Genomic DNA, 27,207 nt, shown 5'->3' with positions numbered 1-27,207 from the left:
GGTTTGCATGTGCAGAACTTTAACCGAAAAGATCAGTGAAATTAAAATGCGATCCATATAAACCGGTCGGTCTAACTCTCTCTCTCTCCTTTTTTTTTTTTTTTTTTTGTTAGCGCTTCAATTTTCATGCTCCGTTAATGGATCTGTGAGATCCATCTTCTTCTTCATCTCGTCGTGCGATTCTCATTTTTCAATCAATGTTTCTATGATCTCTGTGTATGAACGGAACCTCTAATTTCTTCTCCTCGGAATCAGATCCTTTGTAGAGAGAGAGAGAGATACTGCCAAGGATTAAAGTTTCATTGTGGTAAAAGAGAAGACAAGATGTATATGGCTTATGGATGGCCACAGGTGATCCCGCTAGAAGCTGGATCGTGTCCATCTTCGCAGCGAGTTGTGTACCTTAAGCTCGCCGGCCGGCTACTTCTGGTTGTTTCTCCGTCTCACTTGGAGCTTTGGGGTTCTTCCCAGGTGCTTAATCATCTCTGCATTTCGTCAGTGTGGTTTCGTAATTAGGGTCTAGAGTTCGTTAACTAATAGCTTTTGTTTGATTATTCCCGAATTAGCAACGAGTGAGACTGGGAAAGTACATGAGAGATGAGAAGTCGGTGCGAGAAGAAGGGGAAAATTTGCAAGCTGTGTGGAGTCCAGACTCCAAATTGATCGCTGTTCTTGTAAGTTGTTTTGGTGTTCACTCTTTCCTTAGCTAACATCTGCTACTCGGTTAGTTTTGTCAATCCGTCTCCAGCCCACATTCTATTGATTTGCGATACAGATAATTCTTATGTTTAAGGATGAGGAAAAACCCTATTTTAATATTAAATGCTTGATAATATTAAGACATTCTTAAGTCTCTCTCGTTTCAATAGTATTTTTTTGTAGTTCCTTTGATCAAGAGGCGTGAAAAGTCGGCACTTTGTTATCACATTTTCATTTGTTCATGTATGGCAGTGAAGAAGCTAAGCTGTCTGTTTATCTTTCTAAGTCTTTTCACCAGTTTTTTTATTCTGGTTTTCGATTTAATTTGCAGACATCATCATTCTTCCTTCATATATATAAAGTAAAGTTTATGGATAAACGAATAAAAACTGGAGAGAGACAGCCCTCGGAGTTGTGTTTTGCAACCATATCTCTTTTGCTAAGTGAGCAGATCCCGTTTGCTGGGGATGACTTGTCTGTGTAAGTGCTTTTTCTGTACGTGTCTCTGCCGAGCCCAACATTTACCCTATGAGTCCGCACAGTAACGTTTTGGGATTAGATATCTAAAAGGCGAATTCTTTTACTCTGTGCAGGAGCAATTTTGTGAGGGACAGCAAAACTATGCTTCTGGGACTCTCTGATGGTTGTTTATATAGTATTTCCTGGAAAGGAGAGGTAATGTTGCCCTGCTTCATCTGCATTTTTTTCGGTGTTAGTCATTGCATCGTTTCTGGACTTTTTAAATTCTTTTCGTGTGGGGACTCCTGATTTTTTTATTTTTTTGTCTTTGTAGTTTGGTGGAGCTTTCAGTATTGGCTCCCATCCTTCTGATAGCAACGATGATAGACTCTTGCCGTACACTCTCGGTAATGGTATAGGTTCTGGAGTAGCTTCAGCAACACTTGCATCTGATGATAATTTCTCAAAAAAATCGGCTATTGTTCAGCTGGAACTCTGCACTCGTTCGAAGCTATTGTTTGTGTTATATTCTGATGGGCAGCTAGTGGTATGCTCTGTGAATAAGAAAGGTTTAAAGTACACTGAGAGCATTAAAGCTGAGAATAAGTTAGGTGGTGATGCTGTTTGTGCGTCAGTGGCTTCAGAGCAACAAATTCTGGCTGTGGGCACAAGAAAAGGAATGGTGGAATTATATGATCTGTCACAATCGACCTCTCTCTTACGTACAGTTTCTTTGCATGATTGGGGGTAAGTAAGTTTTTACTATGAGATAGCATCTCGGGTATTTTCCATTTTGTTTTGAAGGATATCTTTTTTTTTAATATTAGTTTTGGTAGGTGTAGTATTCCTTTTCATCTAGATAGCTTTTATTCCGGCGTTGTGTAAAGACTAGGATATTTTACTTTTAACCGGAAGTTTAAACGCTCTCGGAAATTCTTGTTCTTATGCAAGGTTCCGGAAGTGCTAAATGTTTCGTTCCATTACAACTAGGCTAATCTCTTCAAGATTGTCATTTAAATTTCTTGTGTTTCTTTCCTGCCCTGTATATTTTGGGTAAATGGTTGGTAATACTGATTTGGAACGCGCAGGTATTCAGCGGATTACACTGGGCCTGTAAATAACATTGCATGGACGCCTGATAATTCTGCTTTTGCAGTTGGGTGGAAGTTGAGAGGACTTGCAGTTTGGTCTGTTTCTGGATGTCGATTGATGTCAACAGTCCGTCAACTTGGACTTAGTTCTGTATCTTCCCCCAAAATTAACCAAGATTGTAAATATGAACCACTGATGAATGGTACTTCAGCCATCCAGTGGGATGAATATGGGTATAGACTATTTGCTACAGAGGAGGCATCTTGTGATAGAATTCTTGCATTTTCGTTTGGAAAGTGTTGCTTAAACAGAGGAGTTTCAGGAAAAACTTATGTTCGTCAGGTGATGTATGGTGAGGATAGATTGCTCATGGTTCAGGCGGAGGACACTGACGAGCTTAAGCTTTTACATCTAAAACTTCCAGTTGAGTATCAACATATCCGTTATTCCCCTTTTCTCCTTCGCTGGATCACTTCCTGAAGAAGAATTGTTATATGTTGTTTTCTTGGTCCAGGTTTCATATATTACTCAGAATTGGCCTGTCCAGCATGTGGCAGCTAGCGAGGATGGGAAATACTTAGCGGTTGCTGGTTTACATGGTCTGATTTTGTATGACATTAGATTTAAGAAATGGAGAGTATTTGGAGATGTCAGTCAAGAACAACAGATTCATTGCAAGGGTTTGTTATGGTTGGGGAAGATTGTCGTAATCTGTAACTACATCGAAACGTCAGAGACGTAAGGCCCAATCTAAATCATCAGTTACTGATTATACTACTCTGGCTATATGTGTTTAATGTTTATGGAGAGAAAGTGCTATTTGCTAGAAATGTGTTCGCCACTCTTCCAGACTTTTATCCTTAACATTGTTGTGTTTAGTGTTTTTGGACATTTTGTCTTTGGGTGTGGTTCCATTTCACGTAAGTTGTCGTTAATTATTGCAGGTATGAACTGCTCTTCTACCCAAGATATCACCTTGATCAGAGCTCTTTACTTTGTCGTAAAGTACTACTTGGAAAACCAATGGTGATGGATGTTTACCAGGATTATATACTTGTATCTTATCTTCCGTTTATCATCCACGTATACCATGTTAAAATATATGGTGAATTGACACCTTCAAGCAAAGCAGACCTACAGGTAGTTAGTTTTTCATTTCGATTTTTAACTTCTAAATGCGAGCGCTTGACTTGCTTTTCATGCACCTTAAAGTGATAAAATGACAAACAGCTTTCCACAGTACGAGAATTGTCCATCATGACTGCAAAGAGCCATCCAGCAGCAATGAGATTTGTTCCTGACCAGAACCCGAGAGAATCTGACCTGGATAATGATCATTTGTCTTCTGATTTGTCAGACAGGGAACCCTCAAGGTAATCTTAAATAGAGTAGATCATCCGTTTCAGTTTATGCTCTTTTTCTAATTGCCTTTATGGTCTCCCATAGATGTCTTTTACTGAGGGGAAATGGGGAGCTTTCACTTCTTGATTTGGTTGATGGACGAGAGAGGGAACTTACAGACGCAGTTGAACTGTTTTGGGTGACATGTGGTCAATCAGAGGAGAAGACAAATCTTGTCGAGGAAGTATCTTGGCTAGATTACGGGCATCGAGGAATGCAGGTGATTCTTCTGATTCATAGCTGCTTTTAATGCCAAATTTTCTCCTTTTTTTTACCCTTTCGAGGATTGCCTCAGATGTGTCTGACAGTAACGCTCTGTTTGATCCCTGTCTTTTATACATTCCTGATATTTTTTCACGCTGACATTCTCTTTTGCAGGTTTGGTATCCTTCTCTAGGGGAAGATCCTTTTATGCAAGAGGATTTCTTGCAGGTATGCATGCTACTACTGTCCATTTTTCACTGTCATCAATACCATACATGCTAGCAGCTTCTATTTCTGCTCTGATTTTTATTTTATCACAGCAATCAATGTCTGCGACATTGACACTCAAACACATCCCCAAAATTCTTACTTTTTTTCACTGATCTATCAACTCAAATGCGGTTTTTTATGTTCCATCCTTTAGCTGGATCCAGAGTTGGAATTTGATCGCGAGGTTTACCCCCTGGGACTTCTACCAAACGTGGGTGTCGTTGTTGGAGTTTCGCAGAGAATGTCGTTTTCCGCAAGTGCAGAGTTTCCGTGTTTTGAGCCTACACCCCAGGCTCAGACTATACTTCATTGCCTGCTCCGCCACCTCCTTCAGGTATTTTTTATTTAGTTAAAATGGTCTCTTCTCTCTGCCACTTTCCTATCACTCTGCCTTTATTCACTTTCTCCTTGTTGAGATTTTGAATATTCTCAGAATCTTTTTCTCTTTTCTCATATTGTTCACAGAGAGATAAAAATGAAGAGGCATTACTCTTAGCACAATTATCTGCAGAGAAACCTCACTTCTCCCATTGCCTGGAGTGGCTTCTTTTTACTGTTTTTGATGCAGAGATTTCTAGGTATCCAATGCCAATCTCTATAAAATATCTCTGGTCTTTGTATTCTTAGTCAACCTTCTTGTCTCTGTTCACTTAGTTTAATTTTTTTCTCCATTGTTGAATATTACGAATTTCAGGCCAACTGCAAACAGGAAGCAGATTTCAGGATCTGAACATCTTAAGAAGTTATCCCTATTGAGGAAAGCCTGTGATTTGATAAAAAATTTCCCGGAGTACTATGATGTGGTTGTGAATGTTGCCAGAAAAACCGATGCCCGTCATTGGGCTGATTTATTTTCTGCTGCTGGGATATCAACAACGTATGTTTCTTTGGTTTTCTCTTTTGTTTCTCGTAAACACTTATAAAACTAGGTTTATTTACTGTCCAGACAACAGTTAGCAATAGATAAGATGGCAAACTTCTCTGATCTTGTCAATTTATTTTGTTGACTAAACTGTATTCTATACTAGCAATCTTAATATTTTCTTTTGGGTTCTAGATTATTTGAGGACTGCTTCCAGCGAAGATGGTATCGAACTGCAGCTTGCTATATACTTGTAAGACTCGGAAGTCCTTAACCCTTGAGATTATTTTTAATTAAGTACTGGTGTATCAACAAAACCCAGTCTTCTATTTGTTACTAGGCCAATAGCAGTGCCAGTTTTCATCTGAGCGCATGGAGTTCCTGTTATAGATCACTATAGAAATCTGTTAAGCTATGTTTCGAATCGTAAACTAAGTATAGAAATTGCGCAGGTGATTGCCAAACTAGAAGGTCCTGCTGTCAGTCAGTATTGCGCATTACGACTACTGCAGGTAACTTCGTTTGTGCTGTTAGAATTTATGCCTTTGGACTCTTTTCTAGTCGATTTTGTTCCTTGTGTTATTAAGACAAGTACATTTGTACATTTGCAGGCGACACTTGATGAGTCCCTCTATGATCTTGCTGGAGAGCTAGTATGTATTCGATGTCTTGTTGTTTGTTTGAAATAAACAATTTAAAGCGTGAATCCTGAGTAATGATGCTTGTCCCGATTATGTTGTTAGGTGAGGTTCTTGCTACGATCTGGAAGAGAAATTGAGCAGGCGCCAACAGAATCAGATACATTATCGCCTAAGCTTCTTGGGTTTCTTATATTCGGTTCTAGCCACAAGAAGTCATCACTTGATAAGAGGTTAAAACTATAACTCTGCCTCAGGTTTTTGGTTTTCTAGAGTGTGATACAATTGCCTTCTGATCAATTTTGTATTGAATAACGCGTCTCTGAAGCAGATCCTCGTTTAAAGAGCAAAGTCCTCATGTTGCTTCTGTCAAGAGCATACTTGAAAGTCATGCCAGTTACTTGATGTCGGGTAAAGAACTTTCGAAGCTTGTTGCATTCGTCAAAGGCACCCAGTTTGATATTGTGGTACGTAGGCAATAAGTATCTTTCACCTTTATATGGTTGGAGCGCAATAAGGTATATATTCAGTAACAATCCCAAAAATTCCAGGATTTTCTTCAGAGAGAAAGATACGGCTGTGCCCAACTGGAGAATTTCGCAGCAGGACTTGAACTAATTGGGCAAAAGGTAGGATTCGACCAACTCCGTTTGTGGTTTCTTTCATGTTCAAAACTCGTTTTTCTCACTCTATTTCTCTTGAAACAATGATCCCTAATATCGCATCATAAAACCCTCTTTTGTCCTTTTCAAGTGATTGTTATCTTACCTCGAAGTTTACTATTGAATCCCTCAGCTGCAAATGAGTGAGCTACAGAACCGATTGGATGCAGAGTTTCTATTGGCTCAGATGTGTTCAGTCAAGTTCAAAGAATGGATAGTTGTTCTTGCCACTCTTTTACAACGGTCCGAGGTAAAAATCATTTTCCCTCAAATTAAAGACTGCTAAATTCCACCATTAACATGACTCTCTTCACCTGTCACGACGCAGGTTCTTTATGATATTTTCCGGTATGATCTACGGTTGTGGAAAGCATATAGCATGACATTACAGGTAAAAAACAAAACAAAGCAATCTCTTGTTTCCATAACAACCAAACCCCAATTCACCACGTGACAGTCTCCTCCTAAAAACTTGGTTCATTGTTTCAGTCTCACTTGGGTTTCGCTCAGTACCATGACTTACTCCAGATCTTAGAGGAGAAGCTCTCAGCGACCGCACGAGAAGAAAGAAGTAGAGGTTCCACCTCTTGATAATTGTTTTCCTTTTTGGAGCTTTTTTTTTTCACTTATAAACATTTTCGGCCTCTCTTCAAGATTTGTCACGTTCGTGTAGATATAAAACATGATCCCAGAAGAAATAAGAAGTACATCTCCTCGCATGGACTTTTACTTCTTTTGGTGACGAGTGAAAACACGAAAAGCCAGAATTCATGTTTTAAGTTAGTTTTTGATCACCACGTTTTGATCTAGTTAATTATCCCATTGTTGCATCCTATAAATCGGAAATCAAAACTCTACATTTTGTGAAATGAGAATTCCATTTGAAAACGGTTGGGCCGTGATAGAAGAGCAAGTTTATAGGGCCCAACATAAAGTCCGTCTTTTTTTTCTTATCTATTCACACAAACTTTTTCTTATCTATTAAAACAACTTCTTTTTATTCAAATCAATAAAGTTTGAATAAAAATATATGAATAGTACTAAATGTATTTTGTTTTTTTTTGCTAAAAATGTACTAAATGTATTTTGTTTTGCCACTATAATTACAAAATATTAGATGAGCGATTTTGTTGTTTTGTTCGAAAAGAAAACAGAATTAAAAACTGGAAAGGAAGATAAGCACCCGTGACGGTGAGTAAGCATGGAGGCGTGAGAAGTGGGTCGGCAGAAGTGGATGAGTGGTGTTGTAAGTGGGACACACCCAAAAGTTCACGAGAACCTACTTACTTTGCTAATCAAAAATCCATCTTAAAATATCAATAACACATATTAGAAAAAACATTATTATCAAGCACAATTTAATATTGTGTTTGTATGCTTCTGTTTTGACTTAACATGGCCTCACACATTCTCAATCCTATGTATATATAGTAATGGAGATGCTTTTGTATGCCCCCAATCTTTGCAAAATCTAAGTGGGATAGATTTCACTTGAGATCATAAAATTTTCTTTTTACTTTTTAGTTGAATTTCCGTTAATAGTAACGAGCGAGTGTACTAAAAGATGGTATAAAGAATCTAGTAGTTAAGCTGAAAGAGACAAAAGTGATGTTTGTACTCTACACTCCCAAGTCACAAGTCACAAAGAGACAATCACCCTTTCTTATGTTATTTTTATTTTTATTATAATGTTTTAAAAAAAAAACAAAAAAAAACTCTTCAAACATTAAAACCCGTGAGTATAAAAACAAAGGAAATAAAGGAATTGATATTGTTCACCTCACATTTTTTCATACTTGAAACAAATATGTTTCTTCTAGACATATGGGATAGTGGGAAGATACGTGCAACACATTTTAAAAAGATAAATATTGTGATTGCGGCAAATGATCGTTTTACCATTTTGTAGTATTCATCATATAATTATTAGAGTGATGACATAGAACACAATGGTTTTTTATACATAATATATTTGCGTAAAGTTTCAATTTGAAGTTTACAGATGACGGTTAAATTGTTAGAACATATCAACGCAATTGCGAATTTATTATTTTGAAACTAAGAAATTCTAGACCTATAACCATTACTTCTTCGGACCAGAGATCTAGACAAGTTAAACTAGTCTCCTCGTTATTGTCACTACTTTGAATTCATTTCTTATGCTTACAATTTTGGCCAGTTGCAACACTGAAGATTTTTGGTATTATTTCAACCATACCAACGATATGCCTTCGTTTGGTAGTATTTTCAGCCTTTTCTGTCGACTCTTATACCAATTGATCTCCCACTCAATTGATATAGTGATAAAATCATTGCTGAAATTATAAGATCAACAAACACTCATGACAAAAAAGTTTGAATCTTTCATCTTGTTTCTCCATTATTTATCCGCTTATAAATACTTATTCACTCCACTCACATCCTCAAAAACCATTTAGCCCCTCCACATCCACCAAAGGCTCACAAGTCACAAGTAACTCTCTCTCCCTCTCTCTCTCTCTCAAACACATACACACACAAACTGTATGAACAAACCCACCACTTTGTTTCAATTAAATGTTCATTATGTCTCAAGAACATAAACCCCATTTTATTTCACCCATAATTTGTTCAGCACCACTAACAAAGCCCATTACTTTAGCTCCCACTCTCAGAAAAAAACCTAAAATTTTCAATAATTACTACCCCCACATGCACCGATATTCTTATGATACAAAAATGAAAAACCTATTTTTTCAATTTACTCCCCTCTTTCGCAAGCTTCAGTAATTATTATGATACAAAATATTATTTTTTTCCTATTTTATTTCTAACTCTCTTTCTTTCTTTCTTCTTTTCAGATACAAAAAAAAGCCATGAAGAACATACTCGCTTCCATTGTTGTTACCATCATAACCCTCTCCATCGTTATAGATAACGCTCAAGGAAAAAGGGTATTACAGTCATTTGAAGCATTCGAGTACACAGCAATCACCTGCAGATCACACAGTGCCTCCATAACAGAGTTCGGTGGCGTCGGAGACGGCAAAACACTAAACACAAAGGCGTTCCAGAGCGCCGTAGATCATCTCAGCCAATACGCATCCGACGGTGGAGCTCAGCTCTTTGTCCCCGCCGGAAAATGGCTCACCGGTAGTTTCAACCTCACAAGCCATTTCACTCTGTTTCTTCACAAAGACGCTATTCTTCTCGCTGCTCAAGATATCAACGAATATCCAATTCTAAAGGCTTTGCCTTCTTACGGCCGAGGACGTGACGCCGCCGGCGGAAGATTCGCTAGTCTCCTCTTCGGAACTAATCTCTCCGACGTAGTTATCACCGGTAAAGTTTTCTTTTTTCTTAAATTGTAGTACATAATTTGAGAGGGAAAAAACTGGAGCCGTTGGATGTTGTTTTACAGGAAACAATGGTACGATCGACGGTCAAGGATCGTTTTGGTGGCAGAAATTCCACGGTGGCAAGCTTAAATACACTCGACCTTACTTGATTGAGTTAATGTTCTCCGATACTATTCAGATTTCTAATCTAACGCTCCTTGATTCTCCATCCTGGAATATCCACCCGGTTTACAGTAGGTACTAAACACTATACCCTGTCTCAAACTCATATCAGTCGTACGATTAGCTATGGATTAAATTATAATCTAACGGTTCTTAATTCTCCTACGTGGCAGCAATATCATCGTGAAAGGTGTGACGATCATCGCTCCGGTGAAATCTCCGAATACCGATGGAATAAATCCAGGTTTGTTCGTCGTCGCCGATCGAATCGCTTCTTGTTGTTCCTTCGATTTGTTCTCACTAATTTCATTTCTGTGGTATCGATGCTCAGATTCGTGCACGAACACGAGGATCGAAGACTGTTACATAATCTCCGGCGACGATTGCATCGCCGTGAAAAGCGGATGGGACGAATACGGGATCGCTTTCGGGATGCCGACGAAGCACCTCTTGATCCGTCGACTGACTTGTATCTCCCCTTACAGCGCGGCGATCGCGCTCGGGAGCGAGATGTCCGGCGGGATCGAAGACGTCAGGGCGGAGGAAATCACCGCATATCAGACGGAATCCGGCGTGCGGATCAAAACCGCCGTGGGGAGAGGAGCTTTCGTAAAGAACATATACGTGAGAGGGATGAGTCTGCACACGATGAAATGGGTTTTCTGGATGACCGGAAATTACAAAGCTCACGCTGATAGTCATTACGATCCTCACGCTTTACCGGAGATAACCGGAATCAATTACAGAGATATCGTGGCGGAGAATGTTTCGATGGCTGGGAGGTTAGAAGGAATCTCTGGAGATCCTTTCACTGGGATCTGTATCTCGAATGCTACGATTTCTATGGCGGCTAAGCATAAGAAGGCGATTTGGATGTGTAGCGATGTGGAAGGAGTTACGAGTGGCGTTGATCCTAAGCCGTGCGATTTGCTCGATGGACAACAATCGGAGAAGAAGAAGAAAACCGACGGCGGATGCGATTTTCCGACTGATGTTTTGGATATCGATAATGTTGAGCTCAAAAGCTGTAGTTACCAAATGAACTAGATAAGAAAGTCGTAATCCTTTTTAACCAGAGTTTGTTTATGATTTTGGTACCTTCGCTGTGATGAAACCAATCCATGAATGTGTGTATCTATGGCAAACGAAGAACAAATCAAACTGATTCACTGAGACTATCAATGGTTACTTGTTCACAAACGATGTAAATTTGAAGTTGTTTGCCCCGTTTACTATTGATGTGGAATTTGGCAATGTAGACATGGACTATGAGTTAAGAGTTTTTTATGCTGAGATTGAATTAGTGTACAAGGTTATGGTAGCAGAAAAAAAATTGGTGCAATGCACAAGATGAAAGAAGGACATGATTATTGGGTTTCAAAGCCACGTGCACTGCATCCTCTAAGCTACCATGAAGAAATGTTGCAAGACTATGATCATATTCACTATCCTGTAATATTCATCTTTAGCCTATATATGATCATATTCACTATCCTGTAATTTTCAGACATGATACGCATTACGAGAAAATCATACTGTGTTCAAAGCAAGGCTCTGAATAATCCGTGTATTACCTTATCAATTGTATTGTATGTTGTTATCTTTTCTGAACGAGCTCATGTCCCAACCTGTTTACACAAGAATCAACCAAAAAAAAGCATATATAAATTTGAATCAGTTACCGAAATAGTAATAAAAATGGACCTGAGATTTTCTTTTATGCTAGGCCCAGCCCAATAAGAAACTCTCTGGCCTTTTATATATATAGAGACGAAGCAGGGAGATTCAGCAACAGATCTAACCCTAGAAAATAGAAATTAACAAAAAGGACTCATCGGCACAAAATTAATGTCTTTTCCTTTGAAAGTATACAAAGGTAAGATCTCTATTCTCTACCTCTTGCTCGAAGTTGTTTGTCGATGATCTGAATTCGATTCTCTGTCATCGTAATCGTCATATTTATTAATTTTGGTCTAATTTCGCAGACGGTAATACATGTGTGTTTTGGGACGTCTCGAACTACCCGATTCCTGATGGTCAGGATCCTGTATTGCTTTCTCGGGATATCAAAGAAGCTCTTGTGAAAGAGGGTTTTAATGGGGAGGTCACAATCAAGGCTTACGTTGATAAGCTCTCAGATGAATTGCAAAGTCAATATTCGGATGCCAATGTCAAAGTCACCATCTTTCCTGAAGGTTAAGTCTTTAAACCTTTGTTTTCTCTTTCTTTTTTTTTTCCTGACTTGTTATACATCTCCGTTGATTTATTTATAATTTCCATTTTTCCAGGTGGTAAATTTGGGAGGATTTCTTTCATGTTAGTGGACGTCCTTATGTGGGCAATGTCAAATCCTGGAGACTCAAATTTGATTGTACTCTCAAAAAACGTCATAGGAGATGCAATTTCTTCTTTTCAAGGCCTGTATGCGAGAAATCGTGGTGTTCTCTTATCCGACACTGATCCAACCTGGAGCCTTCCTTGTGAAACTGCACTCTCGTTTTTGACATGCCTATTTGACAATAGGAGGAAGCGTTAAGAGATTTACTTACTATGATTACTGACTTAGGAAACACGGTTTTTAGGTTTCTGAATGAGGAACGTCACGATGTGTAGATTTCACGTTTCGTAATTTATTTCGTTAAAAGAGTTTTAGTGATCTCATGTTCATCCATCTAATTTACATGTGTTCCCACACGTGCTTATGTAGTGAACGTCACGATGTGTAGGTTTTTTTTTGTTCCAACAATAGCCAATCGGATCACCGAATCTTTTTTACTGTACTCAACCTGATAAAAAGGATCATATGCTGTACAAGAATACCTCTTGATTACAAAGTTCTTAGGAGATTTGAAACGAATCTGATGAGACAAAAGAGTAGAGAGAGAGAGAGACAAAGAGAGCGAATTGGTCCATCATAGAACACAAATGTCCAGTTTGTGATAGAGCTTTCTCATCTGTCCCTAATGTTACTATTCTCTTAACTTTGCAATTTCTAGTAAAAAACATAACGAAGAAGCAAAGTTCCCCAAGCTTTCTACTTTGTGTTCTTTTTTTTTTCTTCTTAAATTTACCTTTTGGTAATCTTAAAGAACCAACAACCTCTATATTTTGGCCACAGACTATGAGAAGCATTGATTAACACCTTCCACCAGCATAATGCAGTAAACTCGTTATGGTTGCATACATGCTTTGATTTCTAACTTGCACGTATGCAATGTAGCTAAGCCATGGAAGCTGTGTAAGTCGATATATTTATCAGATTTCAGACAGAATAAATTAAGCTCCAAATGTTAACTCACACGAATAAACAAATAATGGAATCTATAATAAAGGTTTCATCTTTCGAATTAAAATGCACAAAAAAAGGATCTGTATTCTGTCCTATCTTGTCGATGAAAACAGATTAAAAAGGATTACGTTTTCTTTATTATTTAAAAAAAAAAAAAAAAAAAAAGTCTTTCAAAGAGATTGCACATTGTGCAAGTCTTAGATTAGAAGAAATTGATATACAAAAAGTAACGCTTCGATTAAAAGGAGCAAACTAGCCACGGCCACGCCCACCTCTATTACCACCTCATCTTTACACACCTATTCTTTTGCTTTATAGCCGCGTTTCGACTCCTTTTCCCTTGTCCATTTCAAGCGAAGACACACCGCCAAGAATTCACCATCAAGATCCAACTCATCCTCCAAAGGATCCGACAAACTGGAGACGCTCAACAATTCACCATCCTCCAAAAGATCCGACTCATCCTCCAAAGGATCCGACAACCCGGAGGGTGGGGAGTCAAACAACTTAGAGTAATCGCGGTTGTCTTCAAACTCATAATATGTAACAAAGGACGCACTACTTCGACGATAGTTAGACATGATTTTGGCTTCGTCAACGTCTAAGTTTAGGACGGTTTCAGGCGGTGCAACGGCAACATGACCACCTCTTTCTTCCAAAAGAAGACGAAATTTGGAGAAAAGGGGATGTTTCTGGATGTGTTTGGAGATTATCAGCACATTAACTCCTTCACCTTCGGTGTCTGCCCAGAAAAGGCTGTCCACTAGTATCATGCTAAGCCTCGAAAGTTCATCATCTGCAAATAGTGTTAAGTAATATGATCAGAGAAAACGGAGGAGGAGATCATAATATATACAAGTTTATAAACAAAAAAACATTATAAAGTTTTACAATTTTACCTTCGAGTGTTAAAAAGGGGTAAATTCTGGCTTCCTCAAATGCCATCCACGATTCCTCCGTGAAGTTATTCTCATCAGCACAAACACACTTCATTGTTAACTCCAGCGGAAGATAACCTTCCATGGCAAGATATTCTCTGATTTTCCCTTCAATCGAACTTGGAGGATCAGGAATTTCGAAATCCTCCATGTCCAACATCGCAAGTGTGCTAATCCCTGCACAAAATTACCACCAATAATATCAGAATTAAAAATTTAATCTCACAAGAGATGAAATCTAATAAAATTGTATATACAAGGAAACAAAAAACTTAGAGTCCAGACGATATATAGTAGACAAACAATTCCGAACAAAAGATAGAGATCTTACCGAACGTATCTTCGGAGGAAGCTGGGAATTTTATGCTCATGCTTTCGACGGAGATCATCGCTGCGGATGCTGATGAGAGAGACTTTGTGAATTTAGGGGTTTCATCTGCGTGCGTTTAACTTCTATATATATATATGTGTGTATATCGCTATCTAAAGACCAGAATCTTGTTGGGCTGGATCTAACATATATCAGATAAGGCCCATTTACTTTTTGTAAAACCAAATTTTATAAACCAGTTTAGTACTTAACTCTGAGGTTAAAACCACATCATACAACAAATTGCTTACAAATAGGGTACAGAGTTATGGCCTAGCAAACAAAATTGCTTGAAGATTCATGAAACTGGTAAAACAAAACTTAGAAAGTGAAATTTATATAAGTAGAAGTTTTTCTTTTTTTTATAAATATTGAATCTCTACTCTTTTTGTAAATATCTATAGGGTATAGACAGTCTATTAAGTATAACTCAAACCGTTTTCAAGTTCGGAGCAATGGTGAATGTGGGGACATCAACCTCGGTGACCTAACATGTTCATCGTACATCATCGAAGAGAAACTCAGCTTGAGATTCTTTTGAAAACTCTTTCGTTTCTTCTTCTCCTTTTCCTTGTTACAGCTCTTGTTCTCTCTGTCTCCGAGCACAAAGTCTTTCATTCTCCGTAGTCCAGTGTGGAGTGTGTCTTCGTCCATATTAGCAAAGCAGACTCGGAACCAACCTGGCTCAGAGCAGTGAAACGACGAGCCAGGAGAGACATTGATCTTCACCTTATTGATGATTACTCGCCAAAGAGCCATTTCGGACTCAAAGCTCTGATCTTTAAGCATGTGTCTCAAATCCATCAAGACGAATAGACCAGCGTTGCTTCTCAAGCAAGAAACTCCTATCTTTTTAAGCCCTTCAGTGAACATACGGTGTCTCTGCGCCACTCTCTTTGAAACCTCCTCAAGAAAACTATCGACGAATCTCTGATCAGATAACATAGCTGCTAGAAAGCTCTGCGTCTGTGACGAGATCAACCCGAAACTCGACATCCTCCTCGCGCAAGACACAACAGCATTGTTGTATGAGTAAACCACTCCAACCCGGAAACCGGGAAGACCCATGTCCTTTGAGAGACTGTGAACGATATGGATCAGGTCGCGGTTAACATAATCCATCTCATTGATGATCTCTGCAACACTGATGAATCTTGGTTCTGCAAAAACCGTGGCTGCATAGATTTCGTCGCAGACTAAGTGGATTTGTTTGTCGTTGATGAAGCCGACAAGCGTCTGAAGAGTTTCTCGGTCAAGACTTGTTCCAAGAGGGTTTGATGGGTTTGCGAGGATCACGCCTTTGATCTTGATACCAGTTTCTTGGGCTTTAAGATATGTTGATTCTAGGGCTTGTTTTGTGACCTGGAAATTGTTTGAGCTGTTACACTCCACAGGAATTATTCTAACCCCTGTTCTCCAACTTAAGTCTCTGTCGAATCTGCAATATTTAACCATTAAATTAGTACTGAAGAGTAAGTCAACCAAGTGTTAATTAATTGTTGACTTTTGAGAAGAGTCAATGGACAATTTGATGAGATTTGTGTCCATGGGTTTGCTTAGCAAAATATTGAATCAGTCAAATGACTTATAGTTAACGATGAAAAAATAAAATAAAAAAACCCGTTGACGAAATACGAGTACTATTTTAATCAAAAGAGAACTTTCGTTTTGACCAGACTGAAAGTTATATGTATCAAGAAAAATATATACAATGCCCTTTTCAACAACTTTTAATTTACTACAGTAAAATCACTAATTCATGTTCTTTCTTTGACACCTAATATTAAACTGTATATATGTATATACTTGTTAGACCCTAAAAATAAAATCAAAAAAATTCTAAAATATACGTACGCAGCATAATAAGGAGTAGGGACGAGAAAAGCGTCGCCGGGATCAGCAAGACAGAATATGAGCGTCTCATTTGCCCCCGTGGCTCCGCCGCTCATCACCACTCTCTCCGCCTCAAAACTCACCCTTCCTCCTCTCGCTCTCTCCATAAACGCTGCAATTCCCTTTTTATTTTTTAAGTCACCAAGAAAATATTTACAAACCAAAAATAAACATATTAGTTTTAGCAATTACCCCACACACACCGACACACGTATACATATCTTGATATATGTAAAATGAAGTACAATACAAGATAATGAGTTTAGTTAAAATTAACTATTTTGTTTAATTAACCACTTCCACTATTTCTATAACGAATAATTAATTACAAACATAGTTATAGTAATATAAAATGAATTAAATACCTGTCTAAATTGTTTGAGACCGTGGTAATCTTGGAAAACAGCGATGTCGGAGAAACCGTCAATGCCCTCCGCCGTGCAAATAGATGCTTGTGGATTAGCCTTTATCCATTCTTTGATCAAATCGGAACAAAGCTGAGACAATAACAACAACAAAAACTTATTAAAAGACAAAGAAAGATTATGTTTCTTTTTTTGGGGGGTTTAAGATTTACAAGAAAACTTATTAGCTATGAAGAGGAAGAAGACGAACTTGATTTTCTGCGAGACCCATTTGAATAACGCCTTGTGGGTTATGATCAGGATGAAAAGGGTTATTATCGTAAGCTTTCCAACCGTCGAAGTATGGCGAATCTTCTCCGTGTTTGTCACCGACAGCTAATTCGGACAGCAGATTCTTGTCGGGAGACATTTATCCGATCTAGTAACTTCTTGTGTGTGTGTATGTACACAACAATGTGTGTTGCTGTTTGTGAAGTTGTTGGATTGGTTTGCTTGTGCATATTAATGAAATGGAGGAGTATTTATAATGTGATCTTGAGAGAATATAAGAAATAAACTTGTTTCCATTGTGAGAAAACTTATTTGAAATCTTCTGTCTTCTATAAAAGTATTGTTTTGTGGGGACAATATGTGTTCCCATAAAGTCAAACCTACATCAACATTCTTTATCTATACAAACAAACTGTTTTTTTTTTTTTTTGGTTTTCAACAAAATGTTATTTTAAATGAATTTATTATAAGCAAAATTTATTATAAGCAAAATTTATAATATCATATATTTAGAAACTTAAAATCTAGAATTACAAATTTAAAATTTATATTTGAAATTTTGTTGTTTGATAAATAATTTTTGGAATGGTAATTGATAGAGTAAACAATATAGGAAACTACATCAATCTATAATTATATATTTCATAGTTTGCTATTGAGAGATGAGAATTCACATAGATGTAGATGTGATTGAGGAATCACTTTGTGCAAGAAATAGCATTTGATTTGTAGAATTTTTGACATAACGACCAACCTATACACATGTATGTAGTACATTTTCAAATATTTAAAACTTTAGCCAACGAAAAACTTTTTTTTTGGCTAAACGCCTACGAAAAACACTGTAAAGACAATATATATTTGTAGAGTTGTAGTGTTTATGGTTTTTATAACAAAAACAAAGACTTTATGAAAAAGTTAGATCAATAAAGAATATTTAAGACAATAGAGAAGAAACAAAAGGCGAGCGTGCTTTAAAGATTCAACCGTCTTAGTCCCAAATTGCAAGTTCAAGTCTCACGAACTCAATTATTAGACCCACGTTGTTATATATGGATTCGGGAGAAAGTGTTTAATTTGACTCTATTTGTTTTTGTAACAAGGGTAAGGTTTTAATTTGACTTGGTGTTCTTTACTTTTTTATTTTATTTTGAGGCTCGATCTAACATCCGTATTATTTTAATGATAAATTAGTCTTTTATACACAGTTTCTTGTAAATTTACCTTTGTATAATTTATTGACAAAAGATCGTCATTTTTCTTTTTTCTAGTACCATGATGTATGCGGTTCGCTCGTGTAGGCAGGCGTGTAGCACCCGAATACAATGAGAATATTCAACAAACAGTTTTCTTACTAATATTTCTTTCTTTTTGCAGTCCCACCATTGGGTACTTTTTTTTTTTTTTTGGTAAAAACCATTGAGTACTATATATATTGAAAAACCAAAGCAATACGATTTACCACAGATTACCTACACTGCTACACATATGACGTTTGAAAAGGAAGAATATTATTTGACGTCGAAATCTAGAATACTACGGTTTTACAGTCGTATTCCAAAAGCGTTAATTAACTATTTTTTCAGATTAACAAACCATGTTATACTTTGGTCAAATCATATCATTAAGCTTTAAATTATTACTTGTCGACCCCAACGTGACCGTAGTCCAATCACGTGCAATCAAAATTTCAAATTATTTTCCTCTGTATAATATCAGTTTTATTAAGAGGAATAAAATGATGTAAAAGGTACTTCTGTGTAATGGGTTGGTCGTTGGGGTTTTGCTCTGGAAGTTCTTCAAGGTCATTCGTTCTGTTGATATACAGTAACAAAAAGATAACATGTGAAAACAAATTTCATAAATATTGGCACGTGGCAGCAGCCCACTAAGGAATTGGAGGACTAGGAAGATCTTTTTGGACGGCTTTTTAGATTAATGACATTTAAAGTAAAGCTTCTATCTAGATTAATCTTTGCCTTAAATTGAATTGGTCGGAGATCAAAAAGTCTAAAACTAGATGGACACGTTGTATTTTAAGTCGAGTGAATATAAATGAATAGTAAATCGTTTTCCTAGAGTGTATTTATAGAGTAAAAGAATACGTACACGCACGAGTAATAAAATGCCATTTGTCTACTTTCGAACTGTAGTGTGGTATAGCTGTCGCCTACAAAATATTTCTAGTGAAATTAAACATGAATGTATTTGATGTTACACCAACTCTCTATCGATTTTGTTCCAAAAAATATTTTTTTCATCTTTAATTTTTGTTTTAATTTCTATCTTTAATTTTCTTGAGAAGTTCTAATAATTTCTTCCTTCGTAAATGTATGTAATGCCTTTAGTATACAAAAAACTTATGTGAACAATTACACATTACCAACGATCGGACTTCTCGAAATCTAAGTGGTTCAACTTCCAGGTTGATATTTCATACTCAGATTGAATACGTATTTGAGTACGGTATATAAGTCTTAGACAAAAGAATTACACATTACAAAATCGTTTTGTTTCTTTGCGTAATGAGTTATGCATGGACATTATGATGATTTTGTATATGAGTTTTGCATTTGCATTATGATCGTTTATTTGTCATGTATTGGTGCATGGTGACATAAAATCAATTTTTGTTTGACGCAGAGTATCCAAAATCCATTTGTTCTCTAAAGGTGCTTGGGATAGATTCATTTATCTAAAAGAAATTATTCTAAATTAATTATGTCTAAACTCTAAAGGTTACATTCATTAATTTTCCAACTTTCTATGAATGATAAGAACAAACTAATGTAGCTAGGTGGATAGTGTTTTCATATTAATGTAAGCTTACCCCATTTGTTTACGTACGGCAATAGTTAACTTTATATTTTAGCTTGCGTAATCGCTAACATACCTAAAAAAAAAAACAATGTAGATGTCAAAAAAGCTAATAATCGAATCAATCTTTGTTCTCTTCGTTCTCTTTTTTCATATCTTACACAAGATGGACTTTTAAAAAAAAAAAGATGGAAAATTTATTAAACATGGAAAGTTTTACTTTTTTTAAAAAGATGACCCACATGAAATTGAATTGCCATGTAGTCCTAGGAAAATACAAGTATCTTATACTTATGAATTTGACATTGTTGGAACTTGGAAGAATAAAGTTCATCATTTTCGTTGGTTTAAGAATATTAATTAATAGTTCCTCAAAACATAATAAATATTGATAAGTAGGAAGTAGGCAAGTAGCAGTGATCAACTAGAGCCATGATGGTGCAATAGAACGAAATTATAGATTAATTAAAGTTTAGTGCCAAGATCGTACGGTCGTGAGCCTACTAGGCTCTTAGAGGGGAGTTATAATGATTAGTCAACAAATTTATCAAAGGGATCTTTTATAAATAAATAGCTATTTACTAAGATTAAAAACATTTCTAGTCAACTCGTTAACATATGACCGGTTTTGACTTCCTCGTATTAGTCATCTGAAAAATAAAACATAAGTCAAAAATGTCATGGTTAATTGATGGGCTTGAGTTGTAAAAAAAATTGATGGGCTTGAGTTAAATATGGGTCACGTTTCTCTTTAAACGGAGTAGAAAATCAAAAATGTCAGAGACTCACGCGCTGATGACTCCAATTCCTAGGACAGTGATTTCAAAGTTGAGTGCTTTCGTACTCTCTCTATCTACTCCTCGATCAAAATCGTTTGGTTCACTTCCCGGTGTAATCAAATTCTATCGTTGCCGGATATCTCATCGAGGAATCACATCTATGGCTGGATCAGGATCGGCCTCCTTCGACATGACTGGCGACTCGAGGTCGGAGCATGTGACAGGGAATTGGTTTTCGGTGCCGGAGCTCCGATTGCGTAACCATCGATTCATAGTCCCTCTTGATTATTCCCTCAATTCCAAAACTTGCCCCAAAATCACCGTTTTCGCTCGAGAAATCGTTGCGGGTAATTTGCAAATCGAGGCTTTTCGATGGCGAAATCCTTCTATGATGCTATTATCAAGCTGTTATCGAGATACCAATCTCATGATTTTTTAAATCTTTTGCAGTCGGGAAAGAGGAGCAAGCAATGCCGTATCTATTGTATCTTCAGGGTGGTCCAGGATTTGAAGGTCCACGACCTAGTGAAGCTAGTGGGTGGATACAAAGAGCTTGTGAAGAATTTCGCGTTATCTTACTCGATCAAGTATGATACTTTTATACAGTTTATGCTCTTCTCTTCTTGACACCTTTCTTATTCTTTGGCTCTAATTGTGCTGGTCCTGCAGAGAGGAACAGGCTTGTCAACTCCTTTATCATCTTCCTCTATGCTTCAATTCAAGTCAGCAAAGGATTTAGCTGATTATTTGGTTCATTTTCGAGCGGATAATATTGTGAAAGATGCTGAGTTTATTAGAGTTCGTCTTGTTCCCAATGCTGATCCTTGGACAATTTTGGGTCAGGTAATCTGTCTCTGTGTTGTCTATTAGTCACTCTGCTTCAGTTCTTGTCATTTGATTTTGTTTTCGATTGGTTTCTCTGCAGAGTTTTGGTGGCTTCTGTGCTGTTACATATTTGAGCTTTGCGCCTAAAGGACTAAAACAAGTGCTAATAACTGGAGGAATCCCACCAATTGGCAAAGCATGCACAGCAGATGATGTCTACGAAGCCGGTTTTGAACAAGTTATTCGTCAAAACGAAAAATACTACAAGAGATTCCCTGAAGACGTTGAGATTGTTCGTGAAATCGTAAACTACTTGGCTGAATCTGAAGGCGGTGGGGTGAGGGATTTACAACATTTGCCAGATCCACTGATCATTTTTAGTTTAGTTACTTAGTTTAGTTTCTGTTTCTTTGTGTTTAGGTACCTCTTCCTTCAGGAGGCATCCTCACTCCTAAGGGTCTTCAAACTCTTGGTCTTTCTGGTTTAGGATCGAGTACTGGTTTTGAGCGTCTGCATTACATGTAAGAGTTTAGCTTTGTTCATTTCTAATCAATCAGCGCACATCTTATATAAATTTAACGTTGACTTCTTAATTGATCATAGGTTGGAGAGAGTGTGGGATCCAGTTTTAGTAACTGGAGCACCAAAGCGTATTAGTCAGTTCTTCTTAAACGCTGTAAGAGAGCCACACAATTTGTTTGCTCCCAAGTATCTGTTCTAAGTTGGAGTCGATAGTCTGAGGTGTTTCATATTTATCTGCAGTTTGAGAATTGGCATTCTTTTGATACAAACCCACTCTATGCTCTTCTCCACGAGTCCATATACTGTGAGGTATTAAAAATCCCATTTTCTTCTTCGCACAATTGCTTCTACCAGTTGTTATCCTTTATTCTTAGAGTACAAAACATGTCAGGGTGCTTCATCAAGATGGTCTGCGCATAGAGTAAGGGAAAAAGCTGAGTGCAGATTCGATGCAATGAAGGCAGTCAAAGGTGGTCAAAATGTACTCTTCACGGGAGAGGTACGTGCTTGGAGTATATCTCATTGTATGCTAATTGTTAGGCTCACATTGTGGTTAACTAAAATAGAATTTTTGGATTGATGTTCAGATGATATTTCCATGGATGTTCGATGAGATTCATGCCTTGAAGCCATTCAAAGCTGCCGCAGATATCTTGGCCAATAAAGAGGATTGGCAGCCATTATATAATGTTGCTGCTTTAAGCACTAACAAGGTCTGTTTCAGAATCTTCATCATCCATTTCTTATGGATCAAACATGTTACTCTTGTTTTCACATGAGTTCCTTTTGGTAGGTGCCTGTTGCTGCTGCCGTATACTACGAAGACATGTATGTAAATTTGAAGCTGGTGATGGAAACAGCTCCTCAGATTTCGGGTATTAGGCTCTGGGTAACGAATGAATATATGCATTCGGGTCTTCGTGATGCTGGAAGACAAGTTCTTGATCATTTGTTGGGAATGATCAATGGGAAAAAGCCTCTCTTTTGATTCCTTATAGTAGTCAACGCTTTGTACTAGTGTTTTTCTTATTTATACTCTCTTTGAGAATTGAGTAAAAATTAAAGATAATGAATAAGAGAATCTTTGAATTTTGGAATGAATAAGAATTGAATCTTGGTCTCACTTTCCAGCTCCTGTTCATGTTCATGTTGTAGCTTTTCAGTTGTCAGAAACCAACGGGGAAGATAATGTAAATTTAGATATTAAATGTCAATGTCATATCAGGTCAACGATCCGTTGTAGTCTAGCTGGTCAGGATTCTCGGCTCTCACCCGAGAGACCCGGGTTCGAGTCCCGGCAACGGAGATTACTTTTTAAATTTTAATTTTCTTTCTTTAAAATTGAATTTAGACGTAAGATAACCGCTTTTTTTTTGTCTGGTCAAGAAAAACTGAATTTTAGCAACGATTTAGATCCCGAAAGTAGATACAAGAACAACCTATTACCTTTGGTTAAGACAGATGTTGACTTCTTTTACATACAACTATAAGACTAAGAATTTGGAATTTCTCATCGTTTTTGATATATACTCTTATACTGTATTTTCAACAAGTAAAATATTTATGGTAAAATATCGATACAGTTATAACTCTTCTTGATTGATGAAACGAAATAACTGACGTTTTTTTATATAAAAAAATAAATATATATCACATATGTCAATGTCATGAGGCTCATTCAAAACCAAAAAAAAAACAAGAAAACAAGAAAACAAAAATTGACGATCCTTGGGCTACTTAAGTGAAGCCACTATTCACTAAACCTATAGCAAGAACCTTAATAAATGCAAAGCTTTTAATATTTGCCAAACTTTGTATTCAATGCAGCAGCTACATTTTCCCACCCACCTGCCAAAAAAGAAAATAATAATAATAATAATAATCTCCATCACTCTTTTTTTTCCATCTTTCTCTGGCCAATCCACACATGGCCCTAACCCCTCTGATCTTCACCATCAAATGTCAACCGCCGCCGCCCTTGCCGTCTTTCCTCCGCCGCCTCCCGTCCCTATCCCCACTTATATCACCAGCCTCGGTCTTGGCTACTCCATAGCCATAGCTCTTGGTTTCCTCGTTCTCATCTCCACCATCATCCTCTCTTCTTACATCTGTTGCCGCGCCTCCCGCCTCCGCTTCTCCGCCGAAACGGAAAACGCAAACGCTTCTTTCGGCAACCGTAGCATAATTGTCCCACGGATCATATTCGTAGCTGAAGACGACGATCTCGAGTCAGCTGTTTCCGGAGGCGTTGTCGTTGGTGGACTTGATCAACCAATCATCAACTCTTACCCAAAATTCCGTTTCACTAAAGACATCTCCCTCGCCGCCGGAGATGGATTTCAAGGCGTAGACGGCGAAGGAGGAGATACGACGTGTTCGATCTGTTTGTGTGAGTACATGGAAGAAGAGATGCTTAGGATGATGCCCGAGTGTAAACACTACTTTCATGTTTTTTGTCTTGACGCGTGGCTTAAGCTCAATGGATCTTGTCCCGTTTGTCGGAATTCTCCACTTCCGACACCGCAATCTACGCCGCAGTCGACTCCGTTGTCTGAAGTTGTGCCGTTATCGCAATACGCCGCCGATCGGAGGAGAACCAGAAGATAATATTTGTCTTTGTTTATTCCATATATTGAATTCATTAAAATATCTTCTTCTTCTTCGTTTTTTGGTAAATGATTTCACTATAACTGAATTTATAATGATTGATTGATTTGCTTTACATATTCTTTTTCGCGTATCAAGCTGAATATATATAAAAAGAAAAAAATCACTGCTGCATCAATTAGTAAATCAATCATAGTTAGCCATACGAAAGTATGAACTATAAAGTCAAATATATGTATATAATTCAACTATATGTTATATTAATTGTCGGAGATGAGTGTCTCTAAAGATGGGAACAAAATAGTTGGAACTTGAGATTTGAACAAAAGTGTCCCTAAATATTTACGGCGTTGACTTAAATGTTTTATAAGCAATTTGATCCCCTTTTTTTTGGGATTTATAGTTTTATATAGTTCATGTAGTAGTGCGAAAGCAGTCAAAGAATGTAAAAAAGAACACTCAAATGGGGTCCAACTATACTAGTCGGCTTAAAATTGCGTCATCGAAAAATGAAAGTCTCCACCTCATTCAGAGACTTTACCTCTCGCTCCCGAATAGTTAGCACGACGACGTTTTGCGATCGCATTTTTGAAAACGAGTGAGCCGTTGATATTCTGCATCAATGATCCGATTATCGACACGTGTAGGCTTGTCGGTTTACTTTATGGAAATTGAAAGGTTAAAAGACGACTTACACACCGCACAAAGCCACTAGCATTGGTTGCCTCCACGTTCGAGGCACTAAACGGTAACGTCCGTCTTTTCCTTCTTTTTTTTTCCCTTTTCTTTCTTAATTCTTCAAAGATTAACGCCGTTAACGTATCCTTGGGCTCGTACATACATATGTTGTAGGCCTCAGAAGTCCTCCTATTTCACCGCTCGTTCTCTCGCTCCATTTTCTTTACCTTTCTCTTGACGTTGGATCGAAATCGGAGAAAGTAAACCAACGAAAATGGCGGATGTGTTGGAGAAATCTGTGCCGACGGAAGAATCTCTGATTGAGAAGATTGCCGAGAAGATCCACGATCACGATTCTTCGTCGTCGTCTGAGTCCGAGCACGAGAAACCGGACTCTCCCTCGGCTTTGAAGGCGAAGATTTATCGTTTGTTCGGGAGAGAAAAACCTGTTCACAAGGTTCTCGGTGGTGGATTGCGTACGTTTTCTTTTAATATCCGTCTTTCTGTTTCGTATTTTCTCTCCTCTGTTTTAATGCTTGATCTGCAATAGAAGGATCTCGTATCTGTCGACGCAAACTGCGATTTATTCACCCTCAATTTTCTTGAAAATAAGCTATTTTGTGAATGTGGGATGTAACCTGTTTATGTGATTTTCCTCTTCACGATTCGATCTTGGTAGAAAAAGAAGCACAAAGTAATTTGGGGTCCGAAGTTTTTATCGTGTGAATGATAGATAGGGAAGGTGTTGGAATTGAGAGAGTTTGGACTTTGCATCTTAACAATGTAATCCTTTTGCTTAGGTTTTTATCCATTTGGAATTGGCTCAAATGTGCTGTAATGCAGTGAAATCATCTTCCAAATTTGCAAGTTTTCATTTTCACAAGTTTTCACTTTTATTTCTCTGCGCAGCTGCTGATGTGTTCTTGTGGAGGGACAAAAAACTCTCAGCCGCTGTTCTTGGCGTAGCGACTGCCATATGGGTTCTGTTTGAACTGGTTGAATATCATTTTTTGAGCCTTGTGTGTCACATTTTGATATTCGCTCTCGCAGTCCTGTTTTTACTATCCAATGCTCATGCCTTTATGAAGAAGTAAGCTTTTGTTGCCTTAATCATGTTACAAGAAACAGCCTATATGTTTCATTTCTTTCTTTGCTTAAAGGGTTCCAAAACTCTCTATTTTCAGGAGTCCACCTAAAATTCCTGAAATCCATATTAAGGAGGAACATTTCCTTTTGATTGCTTCTGCACTGAGAAACGAGCTGAACCAGGCCTTTGTTATTCTAAGGAGCATTGCGTTAGGAAGGGACTTGAAGAAATTTCTGATGGTAAGTTTACGTTCGGTTTGTTGATGTAGATATCTGCAGTTAAGACATTGTTTAAGTATGTGTGCCTAAGTTTTAGAACGTGTGCAATCTACATAGACATGTCCTCGTTTTCCATCAGTTGTATTGTGAAGAAGTCGTTTTCATCTGGTTGTTTTGCATTGTGTGTTAATCTCAGGTGGTTTTTGGACTGTGGATAATCTCGGTTGTGGGAAACTGGTTCAACTTCTTGACTCTTGTATACATCTGTAAGTATTTGTACCCATAAAAAAACTTTGAAGTTGCATAAAGTTTACGCCTTTTGGGTTTTTGAATCTGAATGTTTTGTGTCTTGAAAAAAAAAACAGGTTTTGTGGTGTTGCATACAGTACCAATGCTGTATGAGAAACATGAGGACAAGGTAGATCCGGTGGCAGAGAAGACGTTGAAGGAGCTGAAGAAGCATTACATGGTGTTTGATGAGAAGGTTCTTTCTAAGATTCCAGTTGCTTCCCTCAAGGCAAAGTTGGGTTAGAGACTTTACAGTCAAGTAACCTCTCCCTCTTTATTCTTTCCCTCCCCTTGACGTTTTTTGCTTTGTCTTGGGGGAATTCTATTTTGTATTCGAGACCCGTAAAGAAATTGTTACACACTGCTATTACTTATCTTCATTTCTTTTATCCTTGGGAAATGATTCTCTCTTTTTTTGGGCTAGTTGATCAAATTCAGAAAGAGAAAAGCATTTAATCTTTAATCTTTGGGAAA

At 37.6% G+C, this 27,207-nt stretch overlaps 8 protein-coding genes and 1 non-coding gene across 9 annotated transcripts; 7 read left to right on the top strand and 2 right to left on the bottom strand.

Moving 5' to 3' along the window:
- Positions 1-116: 116 nt before the first annotated feature.
- Positions 117-7,096, top strand: LOC18019710 (RAB6A-GEF complex partner protein 1). Its single transcript, XM_006402413.2, has 23 exons — positions 117-471; positions 567-674; positions 1,031-1,179; positions 1,293-1,374; positions 1,493-1,905; positions 2,247-2,673; positions 2,765-2,988; positions 3,195-3,390; positions 3,481-3,623; positions 3,697-3,871; positions 4,030-4,083; positions 4,280-4,459; positions 4,591-4,703; positions 4,820-5,002; positions 5,183-5,240; positions 5,440-5,499; positions 5,599-5,640; positions 5,731-5,858; positions 5,957-6,092; positions 6,177-6,254; positions 6,421-6,537; positions 6,616-6,678; positions 6,777-7,096. The coding sequence occupies exons 1-23, from the start codon at positions 325-327 to the stop codon at positions 6,876-6,878; spliced, it is 3,378 nt and encodes a 1,125-aa protein (XP_006402476.1). The 5' UTR covers positions 117-324; the 3' UTR covers positions 6,879-7,096.
- A 1,600-nt stretch (positions 7,097-8,696) lies between these two features.
- Positions 8,697-11,002, top strand: LOC18019825 (probable polygalacturonase). Its single transcript, XM_006402412.2, has 5 exons — positions 8,697-8,760; positions 9,128-9,608; positions 9,688-9,862; positions 9,961-10,031; positions 10,119-11,002. The coding sequence occupies exons 2-5, from the start codon at positions 9,143-9,145 to the stop codon at positions 10,832-10,834; spliced, it is 1,428 nt and encodes a 475-aa protein (XP_006402475.1). The 5' UTR covers positions 8,697-8,760; positions 9,128-9,142; the 3' UTR covers positions 10,835-11,002.
- A 575-nt stretch (positions 11,003-11,577) lies between these two features.
- On the top strand, positions 11,578-12,516 carry LOC18019824. The gene is made up of 3 exons (XM_006402411.2): positions 11,578-11,663; positions 11,773-11,982; positions 12,076-12,516. The coding sequence occupies exons 1-3, from the start codon at positions 11,636-11,638 to the stop codon at positions 12,321-12,323; spliced, it is 486 nt and encodes a 161-aa protein (XP_006402474.1). The 5' UTR covers positions 11,578-11,635; the 3' UTR covers positions 12,324-12,516.
- A 728-nt stretch (positions 12,517-13,244) lies between these two features.
- Positions 13,245-14,453, bottom strand: LOC112087152. The gene is made up of 3 exons (XM_024157172.1): positions 14,346-14,453; positions 13,976-14,191; positions 13,245-13,872 (listed from the first exon to the last, which is right to left on the bottom strand). Exons 1-3 carry the CDS (start codon positions 14,401-14,403, stop codon positions 13,376-13,378), a joined length of 771 nt encoding a protein of 256 aa, XP_024012940.1. The 5' UTR covers positions 14,404-14,453; the 3' UTR covers positions 13,245-13,375.
- A 308-nt stretch (positions 14,454-14,761) lies between these two features.
- LOC18019823 (1-aminocyclopropane-1-carboxylate synthase-like protein 1) lies at positions 14,762-17,114 on the bottom strand. Its single transcript, XM_006402410.2, has 4 exons — positions 16,893-17,114; positions 16,643-16,774; positions 16,239-16,399; positions 14,762-15,822 (listed from the first exon to the last, which is right to left on the bottom strand). The coding sequence occupies exons 1-4, from the start codon at positions 17,049-17,051 to the stop codon at positions 14,826-14,828; spliced, it is 1,449 nt and encodes a 482-aa protein (XP_006402473.1). The 5' UTR covers positions 17,052-17,114; the 3' UTR covers positions 14,762-14,825.
- A 3,389-nt stretch (positions 17,115-20,503) lies between these two features.
- LOC18019822 (proline iminopeptidase) lies at positions 20,504-22,976 on the top strand. Its single transcript, XM_006402409.2, has 10 exons — positions 20,504-20,855; positions 20,959-21,095; positions 21,178-21,351; positions 21,434-21,670; positions 21,754-21,854; positions 21,937-22,009; positions 22,096-22,164; positions 22,247-22,354; positions 22,443-22,568; positions 22,649-22,976. The coding sequence occupies exons 1-10, from the start codon at positions 20,504-20,506 to the stop codon at positions 22,841-22,843; spliced, it is 1,572 nt and encodes a 523-aa protein (XP_006402472.1). The 3' UTR covers positions 22,844-22,976.
- A 112-nt stretch (positions 22,977-23,088) lies between these two features.
- Positions 23,089-23,161, top strand: TRNAE-CUC. Its single transcript has one exon. It is a non-coding gene; the product is annotated as a tRNA-Glu (tRNA).
- Positions 23,162-23,607: 446 nt separating this feature from the next.
- On the top strand, positions 23,608-24,557 carry LOC18019821 (RING-H2 finger protein ATL68). Its single transcript, XM_006402408.2, has one exon. It carries the CDS (start codon positions 23,677-23,679, stop codon positions 24,460-24,462), a length of 786 nt encoding a protein of 261 aa, XP_006402471.2. The 5' UTR covers positions 23,608-23,676; the 3' UTR covers positions 24,463-24,557.
- A 743-nt stretch (positions 24,558-25,300) lies between these two features.
- On the top strand, positions 25,301-27,133 carry LOC18019820 (reticulon-like protein B6). Its single transcript, XM_006402407.2, has 5 exons — positions 25,301-25,616; positions 26,050-26,230; positions 26,325-26,466; positions 26,642-26,711; positions 26,811-27,133. Exons 1-5 carry the CDS (start codon positions 25,415-25,417, stop codon positions 26,975-26,977), a joined length of 762 nt encoding a protein of 253 aa, XP_006402470.1. The 5' UTR covers positions 25,301-25,414; the 3' UTR covers positions 26,978-27,133.
- The last annotated feature ends 74 nt before the right edge of the window (positions 27,134-27,207 follow it).

Source organism: Eutrema salsugineum, unplaced genomic scaffold, assembly GCF_000478725.1.
Source record: "Eutrema salsugineum unplaced genomic scaffold, Eutsalg1_0 scaffold_19, whole genome shotgun sequence".
Lineage (NCBI taxonomy): Eukaryota > Viridiplantae > Streptophyta > Magnoliopsida > Brassicales > Brassicaceae > Eutrema > Eutrema salsugineum.
Note: the sequence above shows the minus strand (reverse complement) of the source record. Positions and strands in the feature narration are given on the sequence as shown.

What these genes read in the sequence shown, in the direction of transcription:
- LOC18019710 (XM_006402413.2), top strand. Translation starts at nt 325, where the DNA reads ATGTATATGGCTTATGGATGGCCACAGGTGATCCCGCTAGAAGCTGGA. An exon ending in GCGCATTACGACTACTGCAG is followed by an intron (nt 5,500 to 5,598) that starts GTAACTTCGTTT and finishes GTACATTTGCAG; the next exon opens with GCGACACTTGATGAGTCCCT. An exon ending in CATATAGCATGACATTACAG is followed by an intron (nt 6,679 to 6,776) that starts GTAAAAAACAAA and finishes TCATTGTTTCAG; the next exon opens with TCTCACTTGGGTTTCGCTCA.
- LOC18019825 (XM_006402412.2), top strand. Translation starts at nt 9,143, where the DNA reads ATGAAGAACATACTCGCTTCCATTGTTGTTACCATCATAACCCTCTCC. An exon ending in CTCCGACGTAGTTATCACCG is followed by an intron (nt 9,609 to 9,687) that starts GTAAAGTTTTCT and finishes GTTGTTTTACAG; the next exon opens with GAAACAATGGTACGATCGAC. An exon ending in ATCCACCCGGTTTACAGTAG is followed by an intron (nt 9,863 to 9,960) that starts GTACTAAACACT and finishes CCTACGTGGCAG; the next exon opens with CAATATCATCGTGAAAGGTG.
- LOC18019824 (XM_006402411.2), top strand. Translation starts at nt 11,636, where the DNA reads ATGTCTTTTCCTTTGAAAGTATACAAAG. An exon ending in TCCTTTGAAAGTATACAAAG is followed by an intron (nt 11,664 to 11,772) that starts GTAAGATCTCTA and finishes CTAATTTCGCAG; the next exon opens with ACGGTAATACATGTGTGTTT. An exon ending in AGTCACCATCTTTCCTGAAG is followed by an intron (nt 11,983 to 12,075) that starts GTTAAGTCTTTA and finishes CCATTTTTCCAG; the next exon opens with GTGGTAAATTTGGGAGGATT.
- LOC112087152 (XM_024157172.1), bottom strand. Translation starts at nt 14,403, where the DNA reads ATGATCTCCGTCGAAAGCATGAGCATAAAATTCCCAGCTTCCTCCGAA. An exon ending in TTCCTCCGAAGATACGTTCG is followed by an intron (nt 14,192 to 14,345) that starts GTAAGATCTCTA and finishes AATTTTGTGCAG; the next exon opens with GGATTAGCACACTTGCGATG. An exon ending in CCCCTTTTTAACACTCGAAG is followed by an intron (nt 13,873 to 13,975) that starts GTAAAATTGTAA and finishes CACTATTTGCAG; the next exon opens with ATGATGAACTTTCGAGGCTT.
- LOC18019823 (XM_006402410.2), bottom strand. Translation starts at nt 17,051, where the DNA reads ATGTCTCCCGACAAGAATCTGCTGTCCGAATTAGCTGTCGGTGACAAA. An exon ending in TGGGTCTCGCAGAAAATCAA is followed by an intron (nt 16,775 to 16,892) that starts GTTCGTCTTCTT and finishes TTATTGTCTCAG; the next exon opens with CTTTGTTCCGATTTGATCAA. An exon ending in GTCTCAAACAATTTAGACAG is followed by an intron (nt 16,400 to 16,642) that starts GTATTTAATTCA and finishes AAAAATAAAAAG; the next exon opens with GGAATTGCAGCGTTTATGGA.
- LOC18019822 (XM_006402409.2), top strand. Translation starts at nt 20,504, where the DNA reads ATGTCAGAGACTCACGCGCTGATGACTCCAATTCCTAGGACAGTGATT. An exon ending in CTGAATCTGAAGGCGGTGGG is followed by an intron (nt 21,671 to 21,753) that starts GTGAGGGATTTA and finishes CTTTGTGTTTAG; the next exon opens with GTACCTCTTCCTTCAGGAGG. An exon ending in GTCAGTTCTTCTTAAACGCT is followed by an intron (nt 22,010 to 22,095) that starts GTAAGAGAGCCA and finishes ATTTATCTGCAG; the next exon opens with TTTGAGAATTGGCATTCTTT.
- LOC18019821 (XM_006402408.2), top strand. Translation starts at nt 23,677, where the DNA reads ATGCAGCAGCTACATTTTCCCACCCACCTGCCAAAAAAGAAAATAATA.
- LOC18019820 (XM_006402407.2), top strand. Translation starts at nt 25,415, where the DNA reads ATGGCGGATGTGTTGGAGAAATCTGTGCCGACGGAAGAATCTCTGATT. An exon ending in GGTTCTCGGTGGTGGATTGC is followed by an intron (nt 25,617 to 26,049) that starts GTACGTTTTCTT and finishes TTCTCTGCGCAG; the next exon opens with CTGCTGATGTGTTCTTGTGG. An exon ending in GCTCATGCCTTTATGAAGAA is followed by an intron (nt 26,231 to 26,324) that starts GTAAGCTTTTGT and finishes CTCTATTTTCAG; the next exon opens with GAGTCCACCTAAAATTCCTG.